This window comes from Pseudophryne corroboree, chromosome 2 (genome assembly GCF_028390025.1).
Source record: "Pseudophryne corroboree isolate aPseCor3 chromosome 2, aPseCor3.hap2, whole genome shotgun sequence".
Classification (NCBI taxonomy): Eukaryota; Metazoa; Chordata; class Amphibia; order Anura; family Myobatrachidae; genus Pseudophryne; species Pseudophryne corroboree.
In genome coordinates, this window is record NC_086445.1 from 615,339,181 (window position 1) to 615,365,136 (window position 25,956).

The 25,956-nt window shown below is 48.1% G+C and overlaps 1 protein-coding gene across 2 annotated transcripts in view; it reads right to left on the bottom strand.

Annotated features, from left to right (window-relative positions):
- Window positions 1-1,911: 1,911 nt before the first annotated feature.
- MED18 (mediator complex subunit 18) overlaps window positions 1,912-25,956 on the bottom strand; it is a 67,622-nt gene continuing 43,577 nt past the window's right edge. For both annotated transcript variants that reach the window (XM_063954804.1, XM_063954803.1), the window contains exon 3: window positions 1,912-2,564. In XM_063954804.1, coding sequence (XP_063810874.1) covers window positions 2,011-2,564 — 554 coding nt within the window. In that variant the 3' untranslated portion in view covers window positions 1,912-2,010. The remainder of the gene's footprint in view (window positions 2,565-25,956) is intronic.

Genomic DNA, 25,956 nt, shown 5'->3' on the forward strand with positions numbered 1-25,956 from the left:
CTTTCTTTCTAAGGGCTCAGGAGAGCCCCTAGTGTGCATCCAAACTCGGCCGGGCACAAAATCTAACTGAGGCTTGGAGGGGGGTCATAGTGGGAGGAGCCAGTGCACACCAGGTAGTCATAAATCTTTCTAGAGTGCCCAGCCTCCTTCGGAGCCCGCTATTCCCCATGGTCCTTACGGAGTTCCCAGCATCCACTAGGACGTCAGAGAAAAGTTGAAATATTAAAATGTATAGATTAAAGTAGTAATGTAGTAAAAAGAAAACCAAATGTGTAGGTTATTGAATTGGGTTAAGCACCTAATACCTAAATGATCATATATAATTTTGATTTGAACTGGGTCATTCAGGAGTAATTTGAATCTCATATTGGATATAGATATCTCCGGCTGGGACGGGTATACGTTCTGTTGGCAGCTCCTATGTGCAGAGTGATTATGTAGACATGACACTGCTAGTGCCAGGATCCAGACACACGTGTAATACTAATTTTAATCATGTAAGTCTTATAAACGTAAACATATATACCAGTAAGCAGCATGCCGCAAGGTGAAACGCTGCATGTAGCATTGCACCAGATATAAGATCTTAACAAAATAAAAAGATTCCCTGTTCCTATATTGGTAGTCAGAGTGTTCCAATTAATCTATAAAACAGATTAATTCCTAACCATAAAGAACAAATATGTAATTCCCCTTCATTCTTATATATGCATTTATAAAAATGTAGAAAAGGAGATATTTGAAACAATATTAGGTCCCACTATACATTAACAATACAAGATACATAATTTACCAAACTGTAACAATGTGTAACCCAAGGAGTTAATGTATCAAGCAGTGAAAAGAGTGGAGAAGTGGACCAGTAGAATAGTTGCCCAGCGCAACCAATCCTCATCACGGTAATATTTATCAAGTACATTCTATAAAATGATAGTTAGAAGAGGACTAGTTGTACTCTTTGTTTAGAGGGTGCATGCCTCCCTCTTGGTGGCTGCTAAGGACAGAATTAAGAAAGATAAGAGGGTCCAAGGAGAGAAAGAAAAAGAACACAAGGTTCCTTGGCAGATGGAAGGGGTCCCAATAGAGGTGGTGGCAGGTCAGAGAGGAGGGTTCCAGGAAAGGAGGAGGAGACTGACAATGTAGTGCACAGAAATCTGTGTTAGTGATCAATGTACGAATTGAGAACCAGTATTAAAATTGTTGGAGATCCAACATGAAATGTGATCTTCTTCCTCAGTCAACAACATTCTCAACTCCTTCCATGATCCCTGAATTCTCTATTCCTGTGGACTGAAAAAAGTCAGACCCGCAGACAAACTGAAAAAAAGCTACATAAAACGTTGCTCTGACCCTAGCAAAACACGTTATAAGGAATTACTTCACAGTTTTTTTTTTACCATGTGAACAATAGCTTATCTTGGGAAAAGTTTGGATTTGTTCCTATAAATTTCTAAGTACAGTACACTTAACGGCTTGCTATATTAACTTATTTTAATGAATACTCTTCCAGCTGCCCGCATTATACATTTGATGTAGTCTGCCATTGTTGATCAGGATTATGTACAAAAACAGAAAGAAAAAAAAAAAATGTATTGTGCATGTATCATTAATTTGGCACAGGCCTCTATCTCAAGCATGGAGGACAACAGAAAGGGCTTTACAAATATGTTTTCTAGGCTTTAAAATGCCTGCCAACTACATAAAAATAAACAAACAGACATATACATGTAATAAAATGTTCTATACAAACTATCCTAAAAACCAGTGCAAAAGAAAGTGAAAGTCCTTTCAACTGTGTTAGTATATTTTATGCTAAACGATAAAACAAAAGCAAAAAAAAAAAGTTGCAATACAAAGCCATCCATGTTGTCTCAATGAGTACTGCAATTTCAGTCAAGGACAGGAAGAAAGGACAGTAAAAAGACTTTAATTGTAAAATAAGGCATTCTAAAGTTGACGTAGAGCTTTCCCATTGTACATTGGTGTGTTCTATATAGCACAATAGACTTTTCACATGAGACGTTTCGGGTCAATCTTTTCCAGTTGCACCAATGGCCTTAACTGTTCTGCAAAGCTCCTGACTTCATCAGCTACACTGTCCTGTCCGGCAGGAGCCACAACATTTAGTTCTACCAAATAAGATAGTGACAATGGCTCAGCTCCTTCAGCCGTTCCTGCCACTAACACACGAAATACCTTGTACACTGCTATTTTCATAGCACCCTTTCGAAACAAATGTCCCTTTGCCACAAATTCATGGTCCATCCGAAAGCCCATCTCTTGTAGAAATTCAGGCAGGACTTCTGAGGTAGCAATATCAACACAGTTCCGGACCAATGTGTGCCTACTTCGGTCTCCTGCCTCTGGCTGTCCAAGATAACGAAGATGCCATGGCGTTCCTGGCCTGTCAAGAGGCCGACGGGCACGAAGTACAAAAGGGCTGGCTTGCTGACCTTTTAGCAAGTATACACTTTCATGATCGGCAAAAGTCTCAGGCTCCATGTTGTCACATAACCCTCGTAAGCGATGAAGAAGGCTCTCTAGACCTTGGTCAAGTATACTGCCTAAAAATGTGGTGGGACAAAAAAAAAAAAAAAATGAGATGATGCTCTAATGACTTTAATATCAAAACGACATTGATGGGAAACTAAAATAAGAATTTACTCACCGGTAATTCTATTTCTCGTAGTCCGTAGTGGATGCTGGGGACTCCGTAAGGACCATGGGGAATAGACGGGCTCCGCAGGAGACTGGGCACACTATAAGAAAGATTTGGTACTACCTGGTGTGCACTGGCTCCTCCCTCTATGCCCCTCCTCCAGACCTCAGTTAGGATACTGTGCCCGGAAGAGCTGACACAATAAGGAAGGATTTTGAATCCCGGGTAAGACTCATACCAGCCACACCAATCACACCGTATAACTCGTGATATTAAACCCAGTTAACAGTATAAAATATAACTGAGCCTCTCAACAGATGGCTCAACAATAACCCTTTAGTTAGGCAATAACTATATACAAGTATTGCAGAAAATCCGCACTTGGGATGGGCGCCCAGCATCCACTACGGACTACGAGAAATAGAATTACCGGTGAGTAAATTCTTATTTTCTCTGACGTCCTAGTGGATGCTGGGGACTCCGTAAGGACCATGGGGATTATACCAAAGCTCCCAAACGGGCGGGAGAGTGCGGATGACTCTGCAGCACCGAATGAGAGAACTCAAGGTCCTCCTCAGCCAGGGTATCAAATTTGTAGAATTTAGCAAACGTGTTTGCCCCTGACCAAGTTGCAGCTCGGCAAAGTTGTAAAGCCGAGACCCCTCGGGTAGCCGCCCAAGATGAGCCCACCTTCCTCGTGGAATGGGCTTTCACTGATTTAGGATGCGGCAATCCAGCCGCAGAATGTGCCAGCTGAATTGTGCTACAAATCCAGCGAGCAATAGTCTGCTTAGAAGCAGGAGCACCTATTTTGTTGGGTGCATACAGGATAAAAAGCGAGTCAGTTTTCCTGACTCCAGCCAGCCTGGAAACATAAATTTTCAAGGCCCTGACTACGTCCAGTAACTTGGAATCCTCCAAGTCCCTAGTAGCCGCAGGCACCACAATAGGTTGGTTCAAGTGAAAAGCTGATACCACCTTAGGGAGAAACTGGGGACAAGTCCTCAATTCTGCCCTATCCATATGGAAAATCAGATAAGGGCTTTTACATGACAAAGCCGCCAACTCTGCCACACGCCTGGCCGAAGCCAAGGCCAATAACATGACCACTTTCCACGTGAGATATTTCAGATCCACGGTTTTAAGTGGTTCAAACCAATGTGATTTTAGGAAACTCAACACCACATTGAGATCCCAAGGTGCCACAGGAGGCACAAAAGGGGGCTGAATATGAAGCACTCCCTTTACAAAAGTCTGAACTTCAGGCAGTGAAGCCAGTTCTTTCTGGAAGAAAATCGACAGAGCCGAAATCTGGACCTTAATGGAACTCAATTTTAGGCCCATAGTCACTCCTGACTGTAGGTAGTGCAGAAAACGACCCAGCTGAAATTCCTTTGTAGGGGCCTTCCTGGCCTCACACCACGCAACATATTTTCGCCAAATGCGGTGATAATGGTTTGCGGTTACTTCTTTCCTGGCTTTTACCAGCGTAGGAATGACTTCCTCCGGAATGTCCTTTTCCTTTAGGATCCGGAATTCAACCGCCATGCCGTCAAACGCAGCCGTGGTAAGTCTTGGAACAGACAGGGCCCCTGCTGTAGCAGATCCTGTCTGAGCGGTAGAGGCCATGGGTCCTCTGATAACATTTCTTGAAGTTCCGGGTACCAAGCTCTTCTTGGCCAATCCGGAACCACGAGTATCGTTCTTACTCCTCGCCTTCTTATTATTCTCAGTACCTTTTGTATGAGAGGCAGAGGAGGGAACACATAAACCGACTGGTACACCCACGGTGTCACTAGAGCGTCCACAGCTATCGCCTGAGGGTCCCTTGACCTGGCGCAATATCTCTTTAGCTTTTTGTTGAGGCGGGACGCCATCATGTCCACCTGTGGCCTTTCCCAACAGTAGGAAGACTTCTGGATGAAGTCCCCACTCTCCCGGGTGTAGGTCGTGTCTGCTGAGGAAGTCTGCTTCCCAGTTGTCCACTCCCGGAATGAACACTGCTGACAGTGCTAGTACGTGATTTTCCGCCTATCGGAGAATCCTTGTGGCTTCTGCCATCGCCACCCTGCTTCTTGTGCCGCCCTGTCGGTTTACATGGGCGACTGCCGTGATGTTGTCTGATTGGATCAGAACCAGCTGGTTTTGAAGCAGGGGCCTTGCCTGACTTAGGGCATTGTAAATGGCCCTCAGTTCCAGAATGTTTATGTGTAGGGACGACTCCTGACTTGACCAAAGTCCCTGGAAATTTCTTCCCTGTGTGACTGCGCCCCAGCCCCGAAGGCTGGCATCCGTGGTCACCAGGACCCAGTCCTGTATGTCGAATCTGCGGCCCTCTAGAAGATGAGCACTCTGCAGCCACCACAGTAGAGACACCCTGGTCCTTGGAGACAGGGTTATCAGTTGATGCATCTGAAGATGCGATCCCGACCACTTGTCCAAGAGGTCCCACTGGAAGGTCCTTGCATGGCACCTGCCGAATGGAATTGCTTCGTACGAAGCCACCATTTTTCCCAGGACTCGTGTGCAGTGATGCACCGATACCCGTTTTGGTTTTAGGAGGTCTCTGACTAGAGATGACAGCTCCTTTGCTTTCTCCTGCGGGAGAAACACTTTTTTCTGTTCTGTGTCCAGAATCATCCCCAGGAACAGTAAGCGTGTGGAAGGAACCAGTTGTGACTTTGGAATGTTTAGAATCCAGCCATGCTGTTGTAGCACGTCCCGAGATAGTGCTACTCCGACCAGTAACTGCTCCCTGGACCTCGCCTTTATTAGGAGATCGTCCAAGTACGGGATAATTAAAACTCCCTTTTTTCGAAGGAGTATCATCATATCATCATTTCTGCCATTACCTTGGTAAACACCCTCGGTGCCGTGGACAGTCCAAACGGTAGTGTCTGGAATTGGTAATGGCAATCCTGTACCACAAATCTGAGGTACTCCTGGTGAGGAAGGTAAATTGGGACATGCAGGTAAGCATCCTGGATGTCCAGGGATACCATGTAATCCCCCTCGTCCAGGCTTGCAATAACCGCCCTCAGCGATTCCATCTTGAACTTGAATCTTTTTATGTATGTGTTCAAGGATTTCAAATTTAAAATGGGTCTGACCGAACCGTCCGGTTTCGGTACCACAAACAGTTGGAATAGTAACCCCGTCCTTGTTGAAGTAGGGGTACTTTGACTATCACCTGCTGGGAATACAGCTTGTGAACTGCCTCTAGTACAGCCTCCCTGCCCGAGGGAGTTGTCGGTAAGGCCGATTTGAGGAAACGGCGGGGGGGAGGCGCCTCGAATTCCAGCTTGTACCCCTGAGATACTACTTGATCCACCCGTGAGCGAACTCACTGATCGCTGAAATTTTTGAGGCGGCCCCCCACCGTACCTGGCTCCGCCTGTGGAGCCCCACCGTCATGCGGCGGATTTGGAAGAAGCGGGGGAGGACTTTTGTTCCTGTGAACCTGCTGCGTGGTGCAGCTTTTTTCCCCTTCCTCTGCCTCTAGACAGAAAGGACCCGCCTTTTCCCCGCATGTTTTTCTGGGGTCGAAAGGACTGTACCTGACAATACGGCGCTTTCTTAGGCTGTGAGGGGACATGGGGCAAAAATGCTGACTTCCCAGCTGTTGCTGTGGAAACAAGGTCTGAGAGACCATCCCCGAATAACTCCTCACCCTTATAAAAGGCAAAACTTCCATGTGCCTTTTAGAATCTGCATCCCCTGTCCACTGCCGAGTCCATAAGCCTTTCCTAGCAGAAATGGACAATGCACTTATTCCAGATGCCAGCCGGCAGATCTCCCTCTGTGCATCTCTCATGTACAAGACTGAGTCTTTTATATGCTCTACGGTTAGCAATATAGTGTCCCTGTCCAGGGTGTCAATATTTTCTGACAGGGAATCTGACCAAGCAGCAGCAGCACTGCACATCCACGCTGAAGCAATAGCTGGTCTCAGTATAACACCAGTGTGTGTATATATAGACTTTAGGATAGCCTCCTGCTTTCTATCAGCAGGTTCCTTTAGGGCGGCCGTATCCGGAGACGGTAGTGCCACCTTTTTAGACAAACATGTGAGCGCTTTATCCACCCTAGGGGGAGTTTCCCAACGTGACCTATCCTCTGGCGAGAAAGGGAACGCCATTAGTAATTTTTTTGAAATCACCAATTTTTTATCAGGGAAAGCCCACGCTTCTTCACACACTTCATTTAATTCTTCAGATGGGGGAAAAACTATTGGTAGTTTTTTCTCCCCAAACATAATACCCTTTTTTGAGGTACCTGGGTTTATATCAGAAATGTGTAAAACCTCTTTCACTGCCTTAATCATGCAACGAATGGCCCTAGTGGACATTAAATTTGACTCATCGTCGTCGACACTGGTATCAGTATCCGTGTCGACATCTGTGTCTGCCATCTGAGGTAGTGGGCGTTTTAGAGCCCCTGATGGCCTTTGAGTTGCCTGGGCAGGCACGAGCTGAGAAGCCGGCTGTCCCGCATTTGGCATGTCGGCAAATTTTTTATGTAAGGAGTCGACACTTGCACGTAATTCCTTCCATAAGTCCATCCACTCAGGTGTCTGCCCCGCAGGGGGTGACATCACATTTATAGGCATCTGCTCCGCCTCCACATAAGTCTCCTCATCAAACATGTCGACACAGCCGTACCGACACACCGCACACACACACAGGGAATGCTCTTAAAGGAGACAGGACCCCACAAAAGCCCTTTGGGGAGACAGAGAGAGAGTATGCCAGCACACACCAGAGCGCTATATAATGCAGGGACTAACTGAATTATGTCCCCTATAGCTGCTATAATATTTACTGCGCCTCAAATTTGTGCCCCCCCTCTCTTTTTTACCCTTTTCTGTAGTGTAGACTGCAGGGGAGAGTCAGGGAGCTTCCTTCCAGCGTAACTGTGAGGGAGAAATGGCGCCAGTGTGCTGAGGGAGATGGCTCCGCCCCTTTTTCGGCTGACTTTTCTCCCGATTTTTTCTGTATTCTGGCAGGGGTAATTACCACATATATAACCTCTGGGGCTATATATTGTGGTTATTTTGCCAGCCAAGGTGATTTTATTGCTGCTCAGGGCGCCGCGCCCCCCCCCCCCCCCAGCGCCCTGCACCCTCAGTGACCGAAGTGTGAAGTGTGTATGAGGAGCAATGGCGCACAGCTGCAGTGCTGTGCGCTACCTTGGTGAAGACTGAAGTCTTCTGCCGCCGATTTTCCGGACCATCTTCTTGCTTCTGGCTCTGTAAGGGTGACGGCGGCGCGGCTCTGGGAACGAACACCAAGGACAGGTCCTGCGGTCGATCCCTCTGGAGCTAATGGTGTCCAGTAGCCTAAGAAGCCCAAGCTAGCTGCAAGCAGGTAGGTTCGCTTCTTCTCCCCTTAGTCCCTCGTTGCAGTGAGCCTGTTGCCAGCAGGTCTCACTGTAAAATAAAAAACCTAACATATACTTTCTTTCTAGGAGCTCAGGAGAGCCCCTAGTGTGCATCCAGCTCGGCCGGGCACAGAAATCTAACTGAGGTCTGGAGGAGGGGCATAGAGGGAGGAGCCAGTGCACACCGGGTAGTACCAAATCTTTCTTATAGTGTGCCCAGTCTCCTGCGGAGCCCGTCTATTCCCCATGGTCCTTACGGAGTCCCCAGCATCCACTAGGACGTCAGAGAAATTTTAATCAAATATATACGAAAAAGAGCACATGCAGAACCTTTTTATGTTCTTTATACCACTGGAAGGAAACTGATAATCGCTGTGCGGTTACAAAATTCCTGCTGTAGCTCTACCCAATAGCTGAGAATGGAATCAGACAGTGACTATTTACAGGGTGCAAAATAAGGCCAGGAAGCAATGGGAAATTCAGGAGATCATCCAGTCTTTCAAGATTTTACAAAATGTATCCAGCAATAAAACTAGCGTTGAAAACCTTTGCAAATGTATTACTTGTTAAACATCGTTCTAGTTTGGGATACAAGGAAAATACTTTAATTATTTTTGAGAAAATTCCAACATTTTTAATTAATGTAGACAACATGTTAGATCTGTACAAAGCATTCTCATAATGGCCGCGTGATTAATTAGTTCAATTTAAACAATTTTTTTTACACCACTTTTTAAATTTATGAACATAATTTGTTTTCATATATGCAATGCTCTTATTTTTAAAATATATTTGAGGAATCATTTTGCCCAGACTTTGAAAAATAAAATTTTTATATTTTCAGGGCAGTATCAAGTTTGTTTTGTTTATTACAGTAATTTAAAACATTAATTAAAATAATAATAATAATAATAATAATAATAATAATAATAATAATAATAATATGTGCAGAAATTGGTTGGCATCCTTTTCCTCATGTTACATTTAACCATGGTCAGGAGGGTGTATGTTTTACATCACATAAAAATGTACATGAACAATACAATAAAAAAAAATAAAAAAATGGGGCAGATGTACGATACCGGCACATATCGTACTGGCGTGACTCTTCCTGCTTAGCCTCTTTACCGAGGTGAAGTGGGAAGCATTAGCGCCAAGATGTATTAACATCCTGGCTGCCAGATTGTCTGCCAGAGACGGGGAGTGAAAACTCCCCCTTTCGGTGATGCCTTTCAGTGCACACAGCGCATCAGCCTAGTGCTGCTACTCTGTCTCTCCCTCACAGCCGGCTCACTGGGCATGCACGAGAGCTCGAAAGTCGAGTGATATTTCCTTTGCAGCCCAAAGCCAGCACGCTGTCCCTGCTGTGGTGTATAGGCAACAATACCTGCAGCTGGCAAAAACTATAGCTGCAGGTGTCGGAACAGTCAGAGCTGCTGATCATTCATACACTGCATGCCACATCAGCATGCTATTTTTAGATCCGAGGCACCAACAGGCTAAAGCTTTGACTGTTCCCAGGATGCACTGCACCGCCTCCACTATATCCCCGCCTCCAGGCACTGGAGCTCAGATTTGTTAACCAGTCCAATGCAGTAGCAGGTAAAAAAAAAAAAAAAGACAGTAGTTAGCAGCCACAGATAACCACATTCTCACGACAGAAGAAGGTACCAGCGGCTAATGCAATACAAACCCAAAGAAGCTAAGTGCGTCAGGGTGGGCGCCCTGTGTAAGCCAGTGTATCTCGCAGAAAGAGATTTAACAATGGTAAGTCTAACCATAAATCTCCTTTTCTGCAGCGGGGTACACTGGTATTCCACAGGGAATAACATCGGGGATGTCCTAAAGCAGTTCCTCATGGGAGGGGACACACTGTAGCGGGCACAGGAAGGATCCTAGGAGGTGGAAGTATCAAAGGCATAGAACCTGAAGAACGTGTTCACCGAGGACCACGTAGCCGCCTTGCACAATTGTTCTAGGCACGTGCCATGGCGGGCCGCCCAAGAAGGTCCAGACAGACAGAGTAGAATGGGCCTTGATAGTAGAAGGAGCTGGAAGTCCAGCCAGCACATAAGCTTGTGCAATCAGCATTCTAATCCATCTGGCCAAGGTCTGCTTATTCGCAGGCCAGCCACGTTTGTGAAAACCAAAAAGGACAAAAAAAGAGAATCAGATCTCCTCTGGGGAGTTCGCCAGGATCAACAAATCGTCCAGATACGGCAGGATCCCGATACCCTGACGGCGGAGAAGGGCCATCATGACCGCCATGACCTTGGTGAAGATTCGGAGCTGTGGTCATCCAAAATGCAAGGCCTGGAATTGATAATGTAGGTTGCCAAAAGCAAACCGCAGATATTGCTGATGCGACAGGGCAATAGGTATATGTAGGTAAGCATCCTGCATGTCCAGGAATACGATATAGTCCTTTGGCTCCAAGGCCAGAACAATAGAACGAAGAGTTTCCATACGGAATTTGGATGCCCTCACAAATTTGTTCAAAGACTTGAGGTTGAGAATGGGCTGGGAGGATCCATTCGGTTTTGGAACTAGGAACAGCGTTGAATAATACCCCCTGCCTCTCTGAGCCAGAGGCACCGGCACTATCACTCCTGCGTCCAGGAGGGATTGTACCACCAAATGTAGAGTTTTTGCTTTCAATGGATCCGAAGGGATATTTGTCTAGCAAAACTGGCGAGGGGGACGTTTCTTGAAAGAGATGGCATATCCGTGACGACTTCCCTCACCCAGGCGTCTGAAGTGGTCTGTAACCATACCTGGGTGAACCGCAGAAGTTGGCCTCCCACCCTGGGGTGCCCCAGGGGAAGGACCGTCCCGTCATGCAGCTGGCTTGTCTGGTTTAGAAGCAGGCTGACAGGCAGCCAAGGAACATTTAGGTTTGGGCTTAGAGGTTTTGGAAGTGCAAGCCTGTTTTGGGTACACCTGACCCTTTGCCTTACTTGGAGGTCGAAAGGAACGAAAGGTGGTACTCTTAGCCTTGGGAGCCGAAGGATTAGTACTCGGCAGACATGCAGTTTTAGTAGACGCTAAGTCAGCAACAATCTTGTTCAGATCTTCCCCAAAAAGGATGTTACCCTTAAAAGGGATCACCTCCAAGGTCTTTTTAGAGTCCAGATCCACAGACCAGGACCGCAACCACAGAATCCGGCGAGCCAGAATGGACATAGTAGACGCTTTGGCTACCAGCACACCGGTATCAGAGGCTGCCTCCTGAATGTAATGAGAGGCTGTGGTAATATATGAAAGACACTGTCTGGCATTATCAGAAAAATTCGGAGGTAGCTCCACTTCAACTTCTTGAACCCAGGCTTCAATAGCTTTTGCAGCCCAAGAAGCCGCTTTAGTAGGTCTATGCACAGCACCCACAAGAGTGTAAATATACTTCAAGCAACCCTCCACACGCTTATCCGTCGGTTCCTTCAGAGAGGTGATGGTAGTGACAGGCAGAGTAGAAGACACCACCAGACGTGCAACATGTGAGTCCACCGGCAGCGGTGTTTCCCAATTCTTACTTAACTCTGCAGCGAGGAGATAACGAGCTAGCATCTTTTTAGACAGGAAGAATTTATTTCTTGGAGATTCCCAGGATTCCTGACTTGTGTTAACTAAATGGTCAGAATGTGGCAAAACTAATTTAGTAACCTTCTGACATTTGAACTTATCAGGTTTCATAGAAGTATTTGGAAGTTCAGGTTCATCATCAATCTGAAAACTCAGTTTGATAAACTCAAAGAGGTCAGGAACATCCACCTGTGTTGTAGATTCCTCATCAGAAGCATCTGCATCAGTGTCTGATGGGTCAGTATATACGACATCTTCATCGGATGAAGTATCCGAAACATGCGTGGACTGAGGAAGAAATGGCCCGCTTAGATAAGCCTTTGGATCTAGGAGGGCGAAGGTCAGGCTTTTGTTTAACCAAAGTCTGATTTAACTGCTGTAACTTAGTAGACAGAGCATCCACCCATGGTGGATTTACAACAGGGACAATGTGTGATTGTACAGGCACAGGAGGTCCCACAGGGGGCGCAAATCTCGTTACTAGCGTAGTTAGTAAATTAAAATAAGCAGCCAAGGTGGGTCTTGGTGTGCCATCGGTGCTGCAGGCTGACCGAGGGGTACAGAACCCCCACTACCTGGACCCTCAGCTGGAATATTTTCCTCAGATAAATATGCGGCGTCAGCACTGCATGACGCAGGATCAGCCATGGATCTCCCGCCCTGTGACGCAGACATTATTGGAGAATGTAGCACTAGGGCGTAACAGTACAATATAGCCAGACACAGTACCTGACAAAAAAAAACCTGTGGAGTGTGACTGCAAATGCAGATCACAAACAGAGAATTTAAATGGTATAAAGTGACTTAAATACACAGATAATTAAAAAAACAAAAACAAACAGGATTTATGGTAAGAACTTACCATTGTTAAATCTCTTTCTGCGAGGTACACTGGGCTCCCCAAGGAATAACATTGGGGTGTAGAGTAGGATCTTGATCCGAGGCACCAACAGGCTCAAAGCTTTGACTGTTCCCAAGATGCACATCGCCGCCTCCTCTATAACCCCACCTCCGTGTACAGGAGCTCAGTTTCGTTAACCAGCCCAATGCAGTAGCAGGTACTAGAGATGACAATCATAAATAGCCACATAAACCACGCACTCACCACCCAGCCCAGTGTACCTCGCAGAAAGATTTAACAATGGTAAGTTCTTACCATAAATCTCATTTTCTGCTGCGGGGTACACTGGGCTCCACAAGGAATAACATCGGGGATGTCCTAAAGCAGTTCTTTATGGGAGGGGAAGCATCCTGGGAGGCGGATGTATCTAAGGCATAGAACCTGATGAAGGTGTTCACTGAGGACCACGTAGCTGCCTTGCACAATTGTTCAAGGGTTGTACCATGGCGAGCCGCCCAAGAAGGTCCTACAGACAGCGTAGAATGGGCTTTGATGGTAGCAGGAGCTGGCAGACCAGCCTGTACAGAAGCATGTGCAAACACCATTCTAATCCATCTGGCCAAGGTCTGCTTGTTAGCAGGCCAGCCACATTTGTGAAAACCAAACAGTACAAAAAGAGAATCAGATTTCCGAATGGAGGAAGTTCTCTTCACATAGATACGGAGAGCCCATACCACATCCAAAGACCGCTCTTTAGACGACGCCTCAGGAGAATTAAAGGCCGGAACCACAATTTCCTGATTAAGGTGGAAGGAAGACACCACCTTGGGCAAATAACCCAGACGCATTCCAAGAACCGCCCGGTCACGGTGAAAAATCAGATAGGGGGACTTATAGGATAAAGTCACCCAAGTCTGAGACCCGTCTTGCTGAAGCGATAGCCAGCAAAAATAAAACCTTAAAGGGAGAACCACTTAAGGTCCACAGATGCAAGAGGTTCAAACGGAGACTCTTGCAAGGCCTCCAGAACCACCGACAGATCCGAAGGGGCCACAGGTGGAACATAAGGAGGTTGAATCCGCAACAGGCCCTGAAAGAAGGTATGAACATCAGGTAGGGCAGCAATCTTTCTCTGAAACCAAACCGACAAGGCAGAGATGTGAACCTTGAGGGAGGCCAGACGAAGGCCTAAGTCCAGGACCTGTTGTAGGAAGGCCAACAGTTTGGCAATACTAAACTTGAAAACGTCATGATTATGAGACGCACACAAAGTAAAGTAAGCATTCCAGACCCTATGGTAGATCCGAGCAGAAGCCGGCATACGGGCCTTCAACATAGTTTGAACGACCGCCTCAGAAAAACCCTTGGCCCTCATGATGGAAGCTTCAAGAGCCACACCGTCAAAGCCAGAAGGGCCAAGTCCTGGTAAACACAAGGGCCCTGAACGAGGAGGTCTGGTCGTTGTGGAAGTAGTAGGGGACGAAACAACGCGAGAGGCCCTGAAGATCGGAGAACCAGTGCCGCCTGGGCCACGCTGGAGCGACCAGAAGTAGGTTTCCTCCTTTTTGCTTGAACTAACGTATTACTCTGGGCAGGAGTGACATCGGAGAGAACACATACAGCAGCCGAAAGTTCCATGGAATTGACAGAGCAACCACGAACGCTGCTTGTCCTTGCTCCGAAGACCGGGACGTTGTGATTGTGTCGAGACGCCATCAGGTCCACATCTGGAAGGCCCCACTTGTCCACGAGAAGTTGAAACACCTCTGGATGGAGGCTCCATTCTCCGGCGTGTACGTCCTGACGACTGAGAAAGTCCGCTTCCCAGTTTAGGACCTCCAGAATGAACACTGCGGATATGGCCGGCAGATAGCTTTCTGCCCACTGAAGAATCCTTGATACTTCCCTCATGGCCATGCGGCTTTGAGTGCCGCCTTGATGATTGATGTACGCCACCATGGTGGCGTTGTCCGATTGTACTTGAACAGGCCCGTTTTGTACGAGATGCTGGGCCATTGTCAACGCATTGAACACTGCCCGCAGCTCCAGAATATTTATCGGGAGTAGAGACTCCTCCTCGGCCCACCGATCCTGAAGAGAGTGTTGTTCCAACACCGCTCCCCATCCTCTCAGACTGCCATCCGTCGTCAGCAGGACCAGTTGGATATCCAGAAGGGACGGCCCCTGCTCAATCGATGGTCCTGAAGCCACCAGCTCAGTGACAGGCGGACCTCCGGAGACAAGGAGATCATGTGAGATAAGATCCGTTGAGGCAGGCCGTCCCACTTGGTCAGAATTAACTTCTGCAGAGGGCGAGAATGGAATTGAGCATACTCCACCATGTCGAAAGCCGACACCATGAGACCCAGCACTTGCACTGCCGAATTAATCGACACTTGCGGACGAAATAGTAAGCATCGAATCCTGTCCTGAAGTTTCAGGACCTTCTCCTGAGACAACAACCACCGCTGCTTGTGGGTGTCCAATAATGCTCCCAGGTGTACCATGCTCCGAGCAGGAACCAGGGATGATTTCTTCCAGTTGACAGGCCACCCGTGGGCTGTCATGACCTGGACAGTCAGATCTAGATGACACAGGAGAATTTCTGGGTAATTTGCCAGGGTCAACAAATCGTCCAGGTACGGCAGGAGTGTAGCCGTCATGACCGCCATAACTTTGGTAAAAGCTCGGGGAGCTGTTGTTAAACCAAAGGGTAACGCCCGAAATTGGTAGTGAATGTTGCCCACAGCAAACCTCAGGTACTGCTGATGAGACACTGCAATAGGAATATGCAGGTAGGCATCCTGTATGTCCAGGGAGACCATATAGTCCCCAGGCTCTAAGACCAGAATAATAGAGCGAAGAGTTTCCATACGAAACTTGGAGATCCTCACATGCTTGTTCAGGGACTTGAGATTGAGAATGGGCCGCGAGGACCAGTTCGGTTTCGGGACAAGAAATACCGGCGAATAGAACCCTTTGCCTCGCTGATCCAGAGGCACCCGTACCACCACTCCTGTGGTCAGGAGGGATTGCACCACCGAATGGAGAGTAGATGCCTTCATCGGATCCAAAGGGACATCTGTCAGGCAAAATCGGTGAGGGGGGCGGTTCTTGAAGGGTATGGCGTAACCTCAAGTGATGACTTCCCTTACCCAGGTATCCGAAGTGGTCTTCAACCATTCCTGGGCAAAACCTAGAAGTCGTCCCCCCACCCTGGGATCCCCCAGAGGAAGGCCCGCCCCGTCATGCGGCAGGCTGTCAGTTTTGGAAGCAGGCTGACGGGCAGCCCAGGTTTGGAAGCACGAGTCTGCTTTGGGTACGCCTGAACTTTTGCTTTACCTGGACGACGAAAGGGTCGAGGGAAAGTACTTTTAGCCTTCTGTGCGGAAGGAGCTGTACTAGGTAGGCAAGCTGTTTTAGCAGTAGCCAGATCAGCCACAATCTTATTCAGGTCTTCACCAAAAAGAAGGTCTTCTTTAAAAGAAAGCACCTCCAGGGTTTTCTTGGAATCCATATCCACCGACCAGGATCTCAACCACAGGATACGGCGAGCCAAGATGGACGTAGTGGCAGCCTTGGCCTCCAGCACCCCGGTATCAGAAGCCGCCTCCTTCAGGTACAGAGAAGCCGTGGCAATATATGAGAGACATTGTCTAGCATGATCAGAAATGTCGGAAGGCAGCTCCACCTCCAGCTCCTGAGCCCATGCTTCAACAGCTTCAGCAGCCCAAGTAGCTGCAATGGTTGGCCTATGCACAGCCCCCGTTAGGGTATAAATCGCTTTTAGACAACCCTCCACACGTCTATCCGTCGGTTCCTTCAGAGAGGTGACGGTAGTTACTGGCAGAGCTGAGGAAACTACCATGCGAGCCACATGAGAATCTACAGGCGGAGGAGCTAACCAATTTTTACATAGCTCCGCAGAGAGAGTATAGCGAGGCAACAGTCTCTTATGCGGTGTGAATTTCGTACCTGGATTTTCCCAGGATTGCTGACGTATGTCCGCCAGGTGTTGAGAATGAGGTAAAAATAAGAATTTACTTACCGATAATTCTATTTCTCATAGTCCGTAGTGGATGCTGGGGACTCCGAAAGGACCATGTGGGATAGCGGCTCCGCAGGAGACTGGGCACAAAGTAAAAGCTTTAGGACTAGCTGGTGTGCACTGGCTCCTCCCCCTATGACCCTCCTCCAAGCCTCAGTTAGGATACTGTGCCCGGACGAGCGTACACAATAAGGAAGGATTTTGAATCCCGGGTAAGACTCATTACCAGCCACACCAATCACACCGTACAACTTGTGATCTGAACCCAGTTAACAGCATGATAACAGAAGGAGCCTCTGAAAAGATGGCTCACAACAACAATAACCCGATTTTTGTAACAATAACTATGTACAAGTAATGCAGACAATCCGCACTTGGGATGGGCGCCCAGCATCCACTACGGACTATGAGAAATAGAATTATCGGTAAGTAAATTCTTATTTTCTCTAACGTCCTAGTGGATGCTGGGGACTCCGAAAGGACCATGGGGATTATACCAAAGCTCCCAAACGGGCGGGAGAGTGCGGATGACTCTGCAGCACCGAATGAGAGAACTCCAGGTCCTCCTCAGCCAGGGTATCAAATTTGTAGAATTTAGCAAACGTGTTTGCCCCTGACCAAGTAGCTGCTCGGCAAAGTTGTAAAGCCGAGACCCCTCGGGCAGCCGCCCAAGATGAGCCCACTTTCCGTGTGGAATGGGCTTTTACAGATTTTGGCTGTGGCAGGCCTGCCACAGAATGTGCAAGCTGAATTGTACTGCAAATCCAACGAGCAATCGTCTGCTTAGAAGCAGGAGCACCCAGCTTGTTGGGTGCATACAGGATAAACAGCGAGTCAGATTTTCTGTCTCCAGCCGTCCTGGAAACATATATTTTCAGGGCCCTGACTACGTCCAGCAACTTGGAATCCTCCAAGTCCCTAGTAGCCGCAGGCACCACAATAGGTTGGTTTAAGTGAAATGCTGAAAACACCTTAGGGAGAAATTGAGGACGAGTCCTCAATTCCGCCCTGTCCGAATGGAAAATCAGATAAGGGCTTTTACAGGATAAAGCCGCCAATTCTGACACGCGCCTGGCCCAGGCCAGGGCCAACAGCATGACCACTTTCCATGTGAGATATTTTAACTCCACAGATTTAAGTGGTTCAAACCAATGTGACTTTTGGAATCCAAAAAAAAACTACATTGAGATCCCAAGTGCCACTGGAGGCACAAAAGGAGGCTGTATATGCAGTACCCCTTTTACAAACTTCTGAACTTCAGGGACTGAAGCTAGTTCTTTTTGGAAGAAAATTGACAGGACCGAAATTTGAACCTTAATGGACCCCAATTTCAGGCCCATAGACACTCCTGTTTGCAGGAAATGTAGGAATCGACCCAGTCGAATTTCCACCGTCGGGCCTTACTGGCCTCGCACCACGCAACATATTTTCGCCAATTGCGGTGATAATGTTTTTGCGGTTACATCCTTCCTGGCTTTGATCAGGATAGGGATGACTTCATCCGGAATGCCCTTTTTCCTTCAGGATCCGGCGTTCAACCGCCATGCCGTCAAACGCAGCCGCGGTAAGTCTTGGAACAGACAGGGTCCTTGCTGGAGCAGGTCCCTTCTTAGAGGTAGAGGCCACGGATCCTCCGTGAGCATCTCTTGAAGTTCCGGTTACCAAGTCCTTCTTGGCCAATCCGGAGCCACGAATATAGTGCTCACTCCTCACCATCTTATCAATCTCAGTACCTTGGGTATGAGAGGCAGAGGAGGAAACACATACCCTGACTGGTACACCCACGGTGTTACCAGAGCGTTTACAGCTATTGCCTGAGGGTCCCTGGACCTGGCGCAATACCTGTCGAGTTTTTCCCAACGGTTTATAATCCTGTGGAAGACTTCTGGGTGAAGTCCCCACTCTCCCCGGGTGGAGGTCGTGCTGAGGAAGTCTGCTTCCCAGTTGTCCACTCCCGGAATGAATACTGCTGACAGTGCTATCCCATGATTTTCCGCCCAGCGAACAATCCTTGCAGCTTCTGTCATTGCCCTTCTGCTTCTTGTGCCACCCTGTCTGTTTACGTGGGCGACTGCCGTGATGTTGTCCGACTGGATCAACACCGGCTGTCCTTGAAGCAAAGGTCTTGCTAAGCTTAGAGCATTGTAAATGTCCCTTAGCTTCAGGATATTTATGTGAAGTGATGTCTCCAGGCTTGACCATAAGTCCTGGATATTCCTTCCCTGTGTGACTGCTCCCCAACCTCGCAGGCTGGCATCCGTGGTTACCAGGACCCAGTCCTGAATGCCAAATCTGCGGCCCTCTAGAAGATGAGCACTCTGCAACCACCACAGGAGGGACACCCTTGTCCTTGGTGACAGGGTTATCCGCTGATGCATCTGAAGATGCGACCCGGACCATTTGTCCAGCAGGTCCCACTGGAAAGTTCTTGCGTGGAATCTGCCAAATGGGATTGCTTCGTAGGAAGCCCCCATTTTACCCAGAACCCTTGTGCATTGATGCACTGAGACTTGGCTCGGTTTGAGGAGGTTCCTGACTAGCTCGGACAACTCCCTGGCTTTCTCCTCCGGGAGAAACACCTTTTTCTGGACTGTGTCCAGGATCATCCCTAGGAACAGAAGACACGTCGACGGAACCAGCTGCGATTTTGGAATATTGAGAATCCAATCGTGCTGCCGCAACACTATCTGAGATAGTGCTACACCGACCTCCAACTGTTCCCTGGATCTTACCCTTATCAGGGAATCGTCCAAGTAAGGGATAACTAAAATTCCCTTCCTTCGAAGGAACATCATCATTTCGGCCATTACCTTGGTAAAGACCCGGGGTGCCGTGGACCATCCCTACGGCAGCGTCTGAACTGATAGTGACAGTTCTGTACCATAAACCTGAGGTACTCTTGGTGAGAAGGGTAAATTTTGACATGAAGGTAAGCATCCTTGATGTCCCGAGACATCATGTAGTCCCCTTCTTCCAGGTTCGCAATCACTGCTCTGAGTGACTCAATCTTGAATTTGAACCTCTGTATGTAAGTGTTCAAAGATTTTAGAATCGGTCTCACCGAGCCGTCTGGCTTCGGTACCACAATAGTGTGGAATAATACCCCGTTCCCTGTTGCAGGAGGGGTACCTTGATTATCACCTGCTGGGAATACAGCTTGTGAATGGCTTCCAAAACTGCCTCCCTGTCAGAGGGAGACGTCGGTAAAGTCGACTTTTGGAAACGGCGAGGGGGAGACGTCTCGAATTCCAATATGTACCCCTGAGATATTACCTGAAGGATCCAGGGGTCTACTTGCGAGTGAGCCCACTGCGCACTGAAATTCATTGAGAACGGGCCCCCACCGTGCCTGAGCTTGTAAAGCCCTAGCGTCATACTGAGGGCTTGGCAGAGGCTGGAAAGGGTTTCTGTTCCTGGGAACTGGCTGATCTCTGCAGCCTTTTTCCTCTCCCTCTGTCACGAGCAGAAAAGAGGAACCTTTTGTCCGCTTGCCAACAAAGGACTGTGCCTGATAATACGGCGTCTTATTTTGAGAGGCGACCTGGGGTACAAACGTGGATTTCCCAGCTGTTGCCGTGGCCACCAGGTCTAAAAGACCGACCCCAAATGTCCCCTTTCAAAGGCAATACTTCCAAATGACGTTTGGAATCCGCATCACCTGACCATTTTACTGGTAGAATTGGACAACGCACTTATACTTGATGCCAGTCGGCAATTATTCCGCTGTGCATCATGCATATATAGAAATGCATCTTTTAAATGCTCTATAGGCAATAATATACTATCCTTATCCAGGATATCAATATTTCCAGTCAGGGAATCCGACCATGCCAACCCAGCACTGCACCTCCAGGCTGAGGCGATAGCTGGTCGCAGTATAACACCAGTATGTGTGTAAATACCTTTTTTTGGATACCCTCCTGCTTTCTATCAGCAGGATCCTTAAGGGCGGCCATCTCATGAGAGGGTAGAGCCCTTGTTCTTACAAGCGTGTGAGCGCCTTATCCCCCCTAGGGGGTGTTTCCCAATGCATCCTAACCTCTGGCGGGAAAGGGTATGCAGCCAATACTTTTTAAGAATTATTAATTGTTATCGGGGGGAAACCCACGCATCATCACACATTTTATTTCTCAGATTCAGGAAAACTACAGGTAGTTTTTCCCTCACCGAACATAATACCCCTTTTTTGGTGGTACTCGTATTATCAGAAATGTATAAAACATTTTCCATTGTCTCAATCATGTAACGTGTGGCCCTACTGGAAATCACGGTTGTCTCTTCACCGTCGACACAGGAGTCAGTATCCATGTCGGCGTCTGTATCTGCCATCTGCCTGACGGCCTATGAGACGTCTGGACAGGCACAAGCTGAGTAGCCGGCTGTCTCATGTCAACTACTGTTTTTTTATATATAGAGCTGACACTGTCACGTAATTTTCAACAGTACATCCACTCAGGTGTCGACCCCCTAGGGGGTGACATCACTGTTACAGACACTCTGCTCCGCCTCCACATAATTTTCCTCCTCATACATGTCGACACACACGTACCGACACACACGTACCGACACCCAGCACACACACAGGGAATGCTCTGATAGAGGACAGGACCCACTTAGCCCTTTGGGGAGACAGAGGGAGAGTTTGCCAGCACACACCAGAGCGCTATATATGTATAGGGACAACCTTACAATAAGTGTCTATCCCTTATAGCTGCTTATATCTGTTATTTTGCCAAATAAGTGCCCCCCTCTCTTTTTTACCCTGTTTCTGTAGTTGCAGGATGCAGGGGAGATTCTGGGAGCCTTCCTACCAGCGGAGCTGTGTGGGAAAAATGGCGCTGTGTGCTGAGGAGATAGGCCCCGCCCCCTTCACGGCGGGCTCTTCTCCCGCTTTTTACTGGAAAACTGGCAGGGGTTAAATACATCCATATAGCCCAGGAGCTATATGTGATGTATTTTTCGCCAACTAAGGTAAATTCATTGCTTCCCAGAACGCCCCCCCCAGCGTCCTGCACCCTCAGTGACCGGAGTGTGAAGTGTGCTGAGAGCAATGGCGCACAGCTGCAGTGCTGTGCGCTACCTTATGAAGACAGGAAAGTCTTCTGCCGCCGATTTATGGACCTCTTCTTGCTTCAGCATCTGTAAGGGGGCCGGCGGCGCGGCTCCGGGACCCATCCATGGCTGGGCCTGTGATCGTCCCTCTGGAGCTAATGTCCAGTAGCCTAAGAAACCCAATCCACTCTGCACGCAGGTGAGTTCGTTTCTCTCCCCTAAGTCCCTCGATGCAGTGAGCCTGTTGCCAGCAGGTCTCACTGAAAATAAAAAACCTATTTAAACTTTTACTCTAAGCAGCTCAGGAGAGCCACCTAGATTGCACCCTTCTCGTTCGGGCACAAAATCTTAACTGAGGCTTGGAGGAGGGTCATAGGGGGAGGAGCCAGTGCACACCAGCTAGTCCTAAAGCTTTTACTTTGTGCCCAGTCTCCAGCGGAGCCGCTATCCCCCATGGTCCTTTCGGAGTCCCCAGCATCCACTAGGACGTTAGAGAAACTTGTTTAACCACTTTCTTACATTTAAATCCGTCCAGATTTTTAGAGACAGCCTAAGGCTCAGGATCATCAGAGACCTGAAGAATGAGCCTGATAGCCTCAATCAAATCAGTGACATCCACCAGTGACTTGCCCTCCCCATCAGAAACATCAGTGTCTGTGGGATCAGTATACGCACCATCCTCCTCAGCGGATGTGTCCGGGAGAGCGGTGGATTGATAGGCTGTAGCGGCCCGTTTAGAAGACTACTTAGTCTTAGGTGGGCGAGAGTGAGACTTATGTTTAGTCAGTGTACGGTTCAAGTGCTGTAACTGTGTTGAGATTTGATCCGCCCACGGCGGATTGACAGCAGGGACCATAAATTGCTGCAGTGGCATAGGAGGTCCCACAGGGGGCGTAAGTTTAGTTACTAGTGTATTCAACAATTTGGAGAAGGTAGCCCAAGGTGGGTCATTAGTTGCCCCCGGTGCTACAGACCCACTGGGGGGTAAGGAACCCCCTGAACATGAACTCTCTGCTGCCATGTTATCCTAAAAAGTGACTGCAGCATCACCACCACGCAATGACGGACAAGCCCCAGTTCCGTTGCCTCGTGTAGCCAACATAATGAGAAGCACAATATCAGGCAACCTAGTACAATTTTAGCAGCGATATACCTTAGCAAGAACTCCCAGAGTAGTGTGACTTATGGCAGCACATATCCAAGAGATATATGGTGACTATAAATCACAAAGAAAAATACACAGCAAGTATATCTTGTGAAAAGCCTATATCAGTTTATAAACCTGACGCACTTAGCCCCCTCAGGTTACAATATACAGGAGTAGCAAGCTGAGTGAAATACCCGAGATGGCAGCCACATGCACACAGACATATATAGTCACAAGCGTACCATGCAGAAATTATACACCATAAAACTGCACTGGACTAGCAATACAAAGTAATACTCAGTATGGCTATATATGTAAACAGTAGATATAACAAAACACAGTAGATACACAGAACCCTGAATGTATGCACTCTTTCTTAACTAACACTGTCCCTCGACAGGTAGAATACTTAAGTGTCCTGTAAAATGCACAGCGCTGGCGAGCAGGCGGCTTTACAGAGGAGGATTTGCCCCAGCAGTCCCAGGAACAGCGCAGCTCTGTGTGATGGCAGCTGACAGGGAGTGAGGGAGAGATATGCAGCTCCAGGGCGGGAACACTTACCAAAATGGCGCCCTGGGGCTGGGGATACAGGTTAGGCCTTATCCCCCTGCTGGCTTCCCCACCGGGCACTGCGGGCTGTTACAAACGGGTTTTTATAAGAGAAAAACCCCTACCTGTGCCCTGTGTCCCGGTGACTATTGGTGCGGCTGCCCTTTACAGTGTCCACGCCAGCGCGAGCGGCCGGCACCCACGGCCGTGCCAGATCGCGGTAAAAGCGGGCCAAAGAGACCCCTTACCTCCCCTTGTACCGGCGGCCACGCAATGCGGGAGGACAGCGGCGAGTGTGTGTGACTGACAGGAAAGACAAAGGAGCTCCACTGCAGTTACCAGGCAACCAGGGCGCGGGAGTATACAGCGCCGCTGGGGGAGTGATGGAGCTGCAGCAAATGATGTCTATCTGACATTCAGGAAAGCTGCAGCCCTTGAAGTCTTAAAATTTCTTCTGAAATTATAATATAGGCTGCAAAAGCAGCCCCACTGTTGATTGCCTGCTTACTGCATGGCACCAACTTACAAACTGAGCTCCTGTGCACGGAGGCGGGGTTATAGAGGAGGCAGCGCTGTGCATCTTGGTAACAGTCAAAGCTTTGAGCCTGTTGGTGCCTCGGATCAAAATCCTACTCTACACCCCGATGTTATTCCTGGTGGAGCCCAGTGTACCCCGCAGCAGAAATATCGGTAAATCCTTTTCTCGTAATCCGTAGAGGATGCTGGGGTCTATTTAGTACCATGGGGTATAGACGGGTCCCTTAGGAGCCATTGGCACTTTAAGAGTTTAAGAGTGTGGGTTGGCTCCTCCCTCTATGCCCCTCCTACCAGACCCAGACTAGAAACTGTGCTCGAGGAGACTGACATACTTCGAGAGAAGGAAATACACAGATAGTGGTGAGATTCACACCAGCTCACACATAACGAAAAGGAAAGCCAAGCTAACCAACTTGGAACAATTCAGCAACGGCTAAAACACTACTGAACCAAGTAACAATGCAGGAATACGAAGCACTGGGCGGGCACCCAGCATCCTCTACGGACTACGAGAAAAGGATTTACTGGTATGTAATTAAAATCTTATTTTCTCTTACGTCCTAGAGGATGTTGGGGTCCATTTAGTACCACGGGGATGTACCAAAGCTTCCAGTACGGGAGGGAGAGTGCTGAGGTTCCTGCAGAACAGATTGACCAAACTTTAGGTCCTCAGAGGCTAAAGTAACGAACTTGTAGAGCTTAGCAAATGTGTTCGACCCTGCCCAAGTAGCTGCTCAGCAAAGCTGTAAAGCAGAGACACCCCGGGCAGCTGCCCAGGAAGAACCCACTTTACGAGTAGAGTGGGCATTAACAGATTTTGGACACGGCAAGCCTGCCGTAGAATAAGCATGCTGGATAGTGAACCTGATCCAGCGAGAAATAGTCTGCTTAGAAGCAGGACACCCAACCATTTTGGGATCATAAAGGACAAATAAAGCATCCGACTTCCTGCAACGAGAAGTTCTCTTCACATAATTTTTCAAAGCCCTTACCACATCCAAGGACTTTGAGGTAATTGAGGAGTCAATAGCCACTGGCACCACAATAGGTTGGTTGATATGAACAACTGACAACCTTCGGAAGAAATTGCTGACACGTTCTAAGCTCAGCTCTATCTTCATGGAAAATCAAGTAGGGGCTCTTGCACGACAATGCCCCCAATTCTTTTTTTTTTTTTTTCCCAATAAATTTTTATTGTTTTATGGTGTAATAACAAGGCAAAGGAGACAGCATTCTTAGTTCAATCAGTAATACAAGAAAACACAATCCATGAGGTGTAGACATTAACAGTTAAGCCTAGACAATATGGCCAGTTGTGAATATACTCCAATGTCCAGGTTAATAACTCTCGTCAGAGGTCAAATCCGGCCTCCCTGGATTAAGGCTGTCTAAACCGAGGAATTTCTTAGCACTAAAACTAATAAGGAAGGGACAGAAAAGAGTACAGGGTGGAAAAAGAGACTCAGAAACAGAGAGGGGGGGGGGGGGGGGGGCGGGGACAGTGTGGACTATCTCAGATCCAGTCGGGTCAAAAAGCAGAAATACCAACGTGTGACCTCAAGTGACAGTATGGCAACTGAAAGTCGGAAATAGAGACCCTTGTGGGAGACCCGAGTCAAAGTATCACCAACGTGTAAGCTTGTGAGGATTTAAATTCCAGCCAAGGGGACCAAGTAGTCGTGAATCTCCGTTGAGACTCCGGAGTCACCCGCAGTTCCTCCATAGTCATATACCAGTCCACTCTGGCCACCCACTCCCTCACAGTAGGGGGCTCAGTGGACCGCCATCGAACCGGGATAACTGCTTTGGCTGCGCTATTAAGGAACTTTAATAGGGAATGTTTGTAGGTCGACAGGGGCCATGTAACACAGTTGAGAAGCCAGAAGGCAGGCTCAGCAGGAACCCCCGAACCCACTATCCTCCTTGAGTTGGCAATAACTTTATCCCAAAATGGACGAAGTGCGGGGCAGTCCCACCAGATATGCATCGGTGAGCCCGTTGCAGTATTACATCGCCAGCACGTGTCGGGTACATCAGGGAACATTTTAGCCAGGGTTAGGGGACACCTGTACCACCTGGACAAGACTTTGAAGTGCGTTTCGAGGACTGAATAACTTGGGGAACTCACAAAGGTAGCTTGAAAACACTTCTCCCAGTCCTCCTCT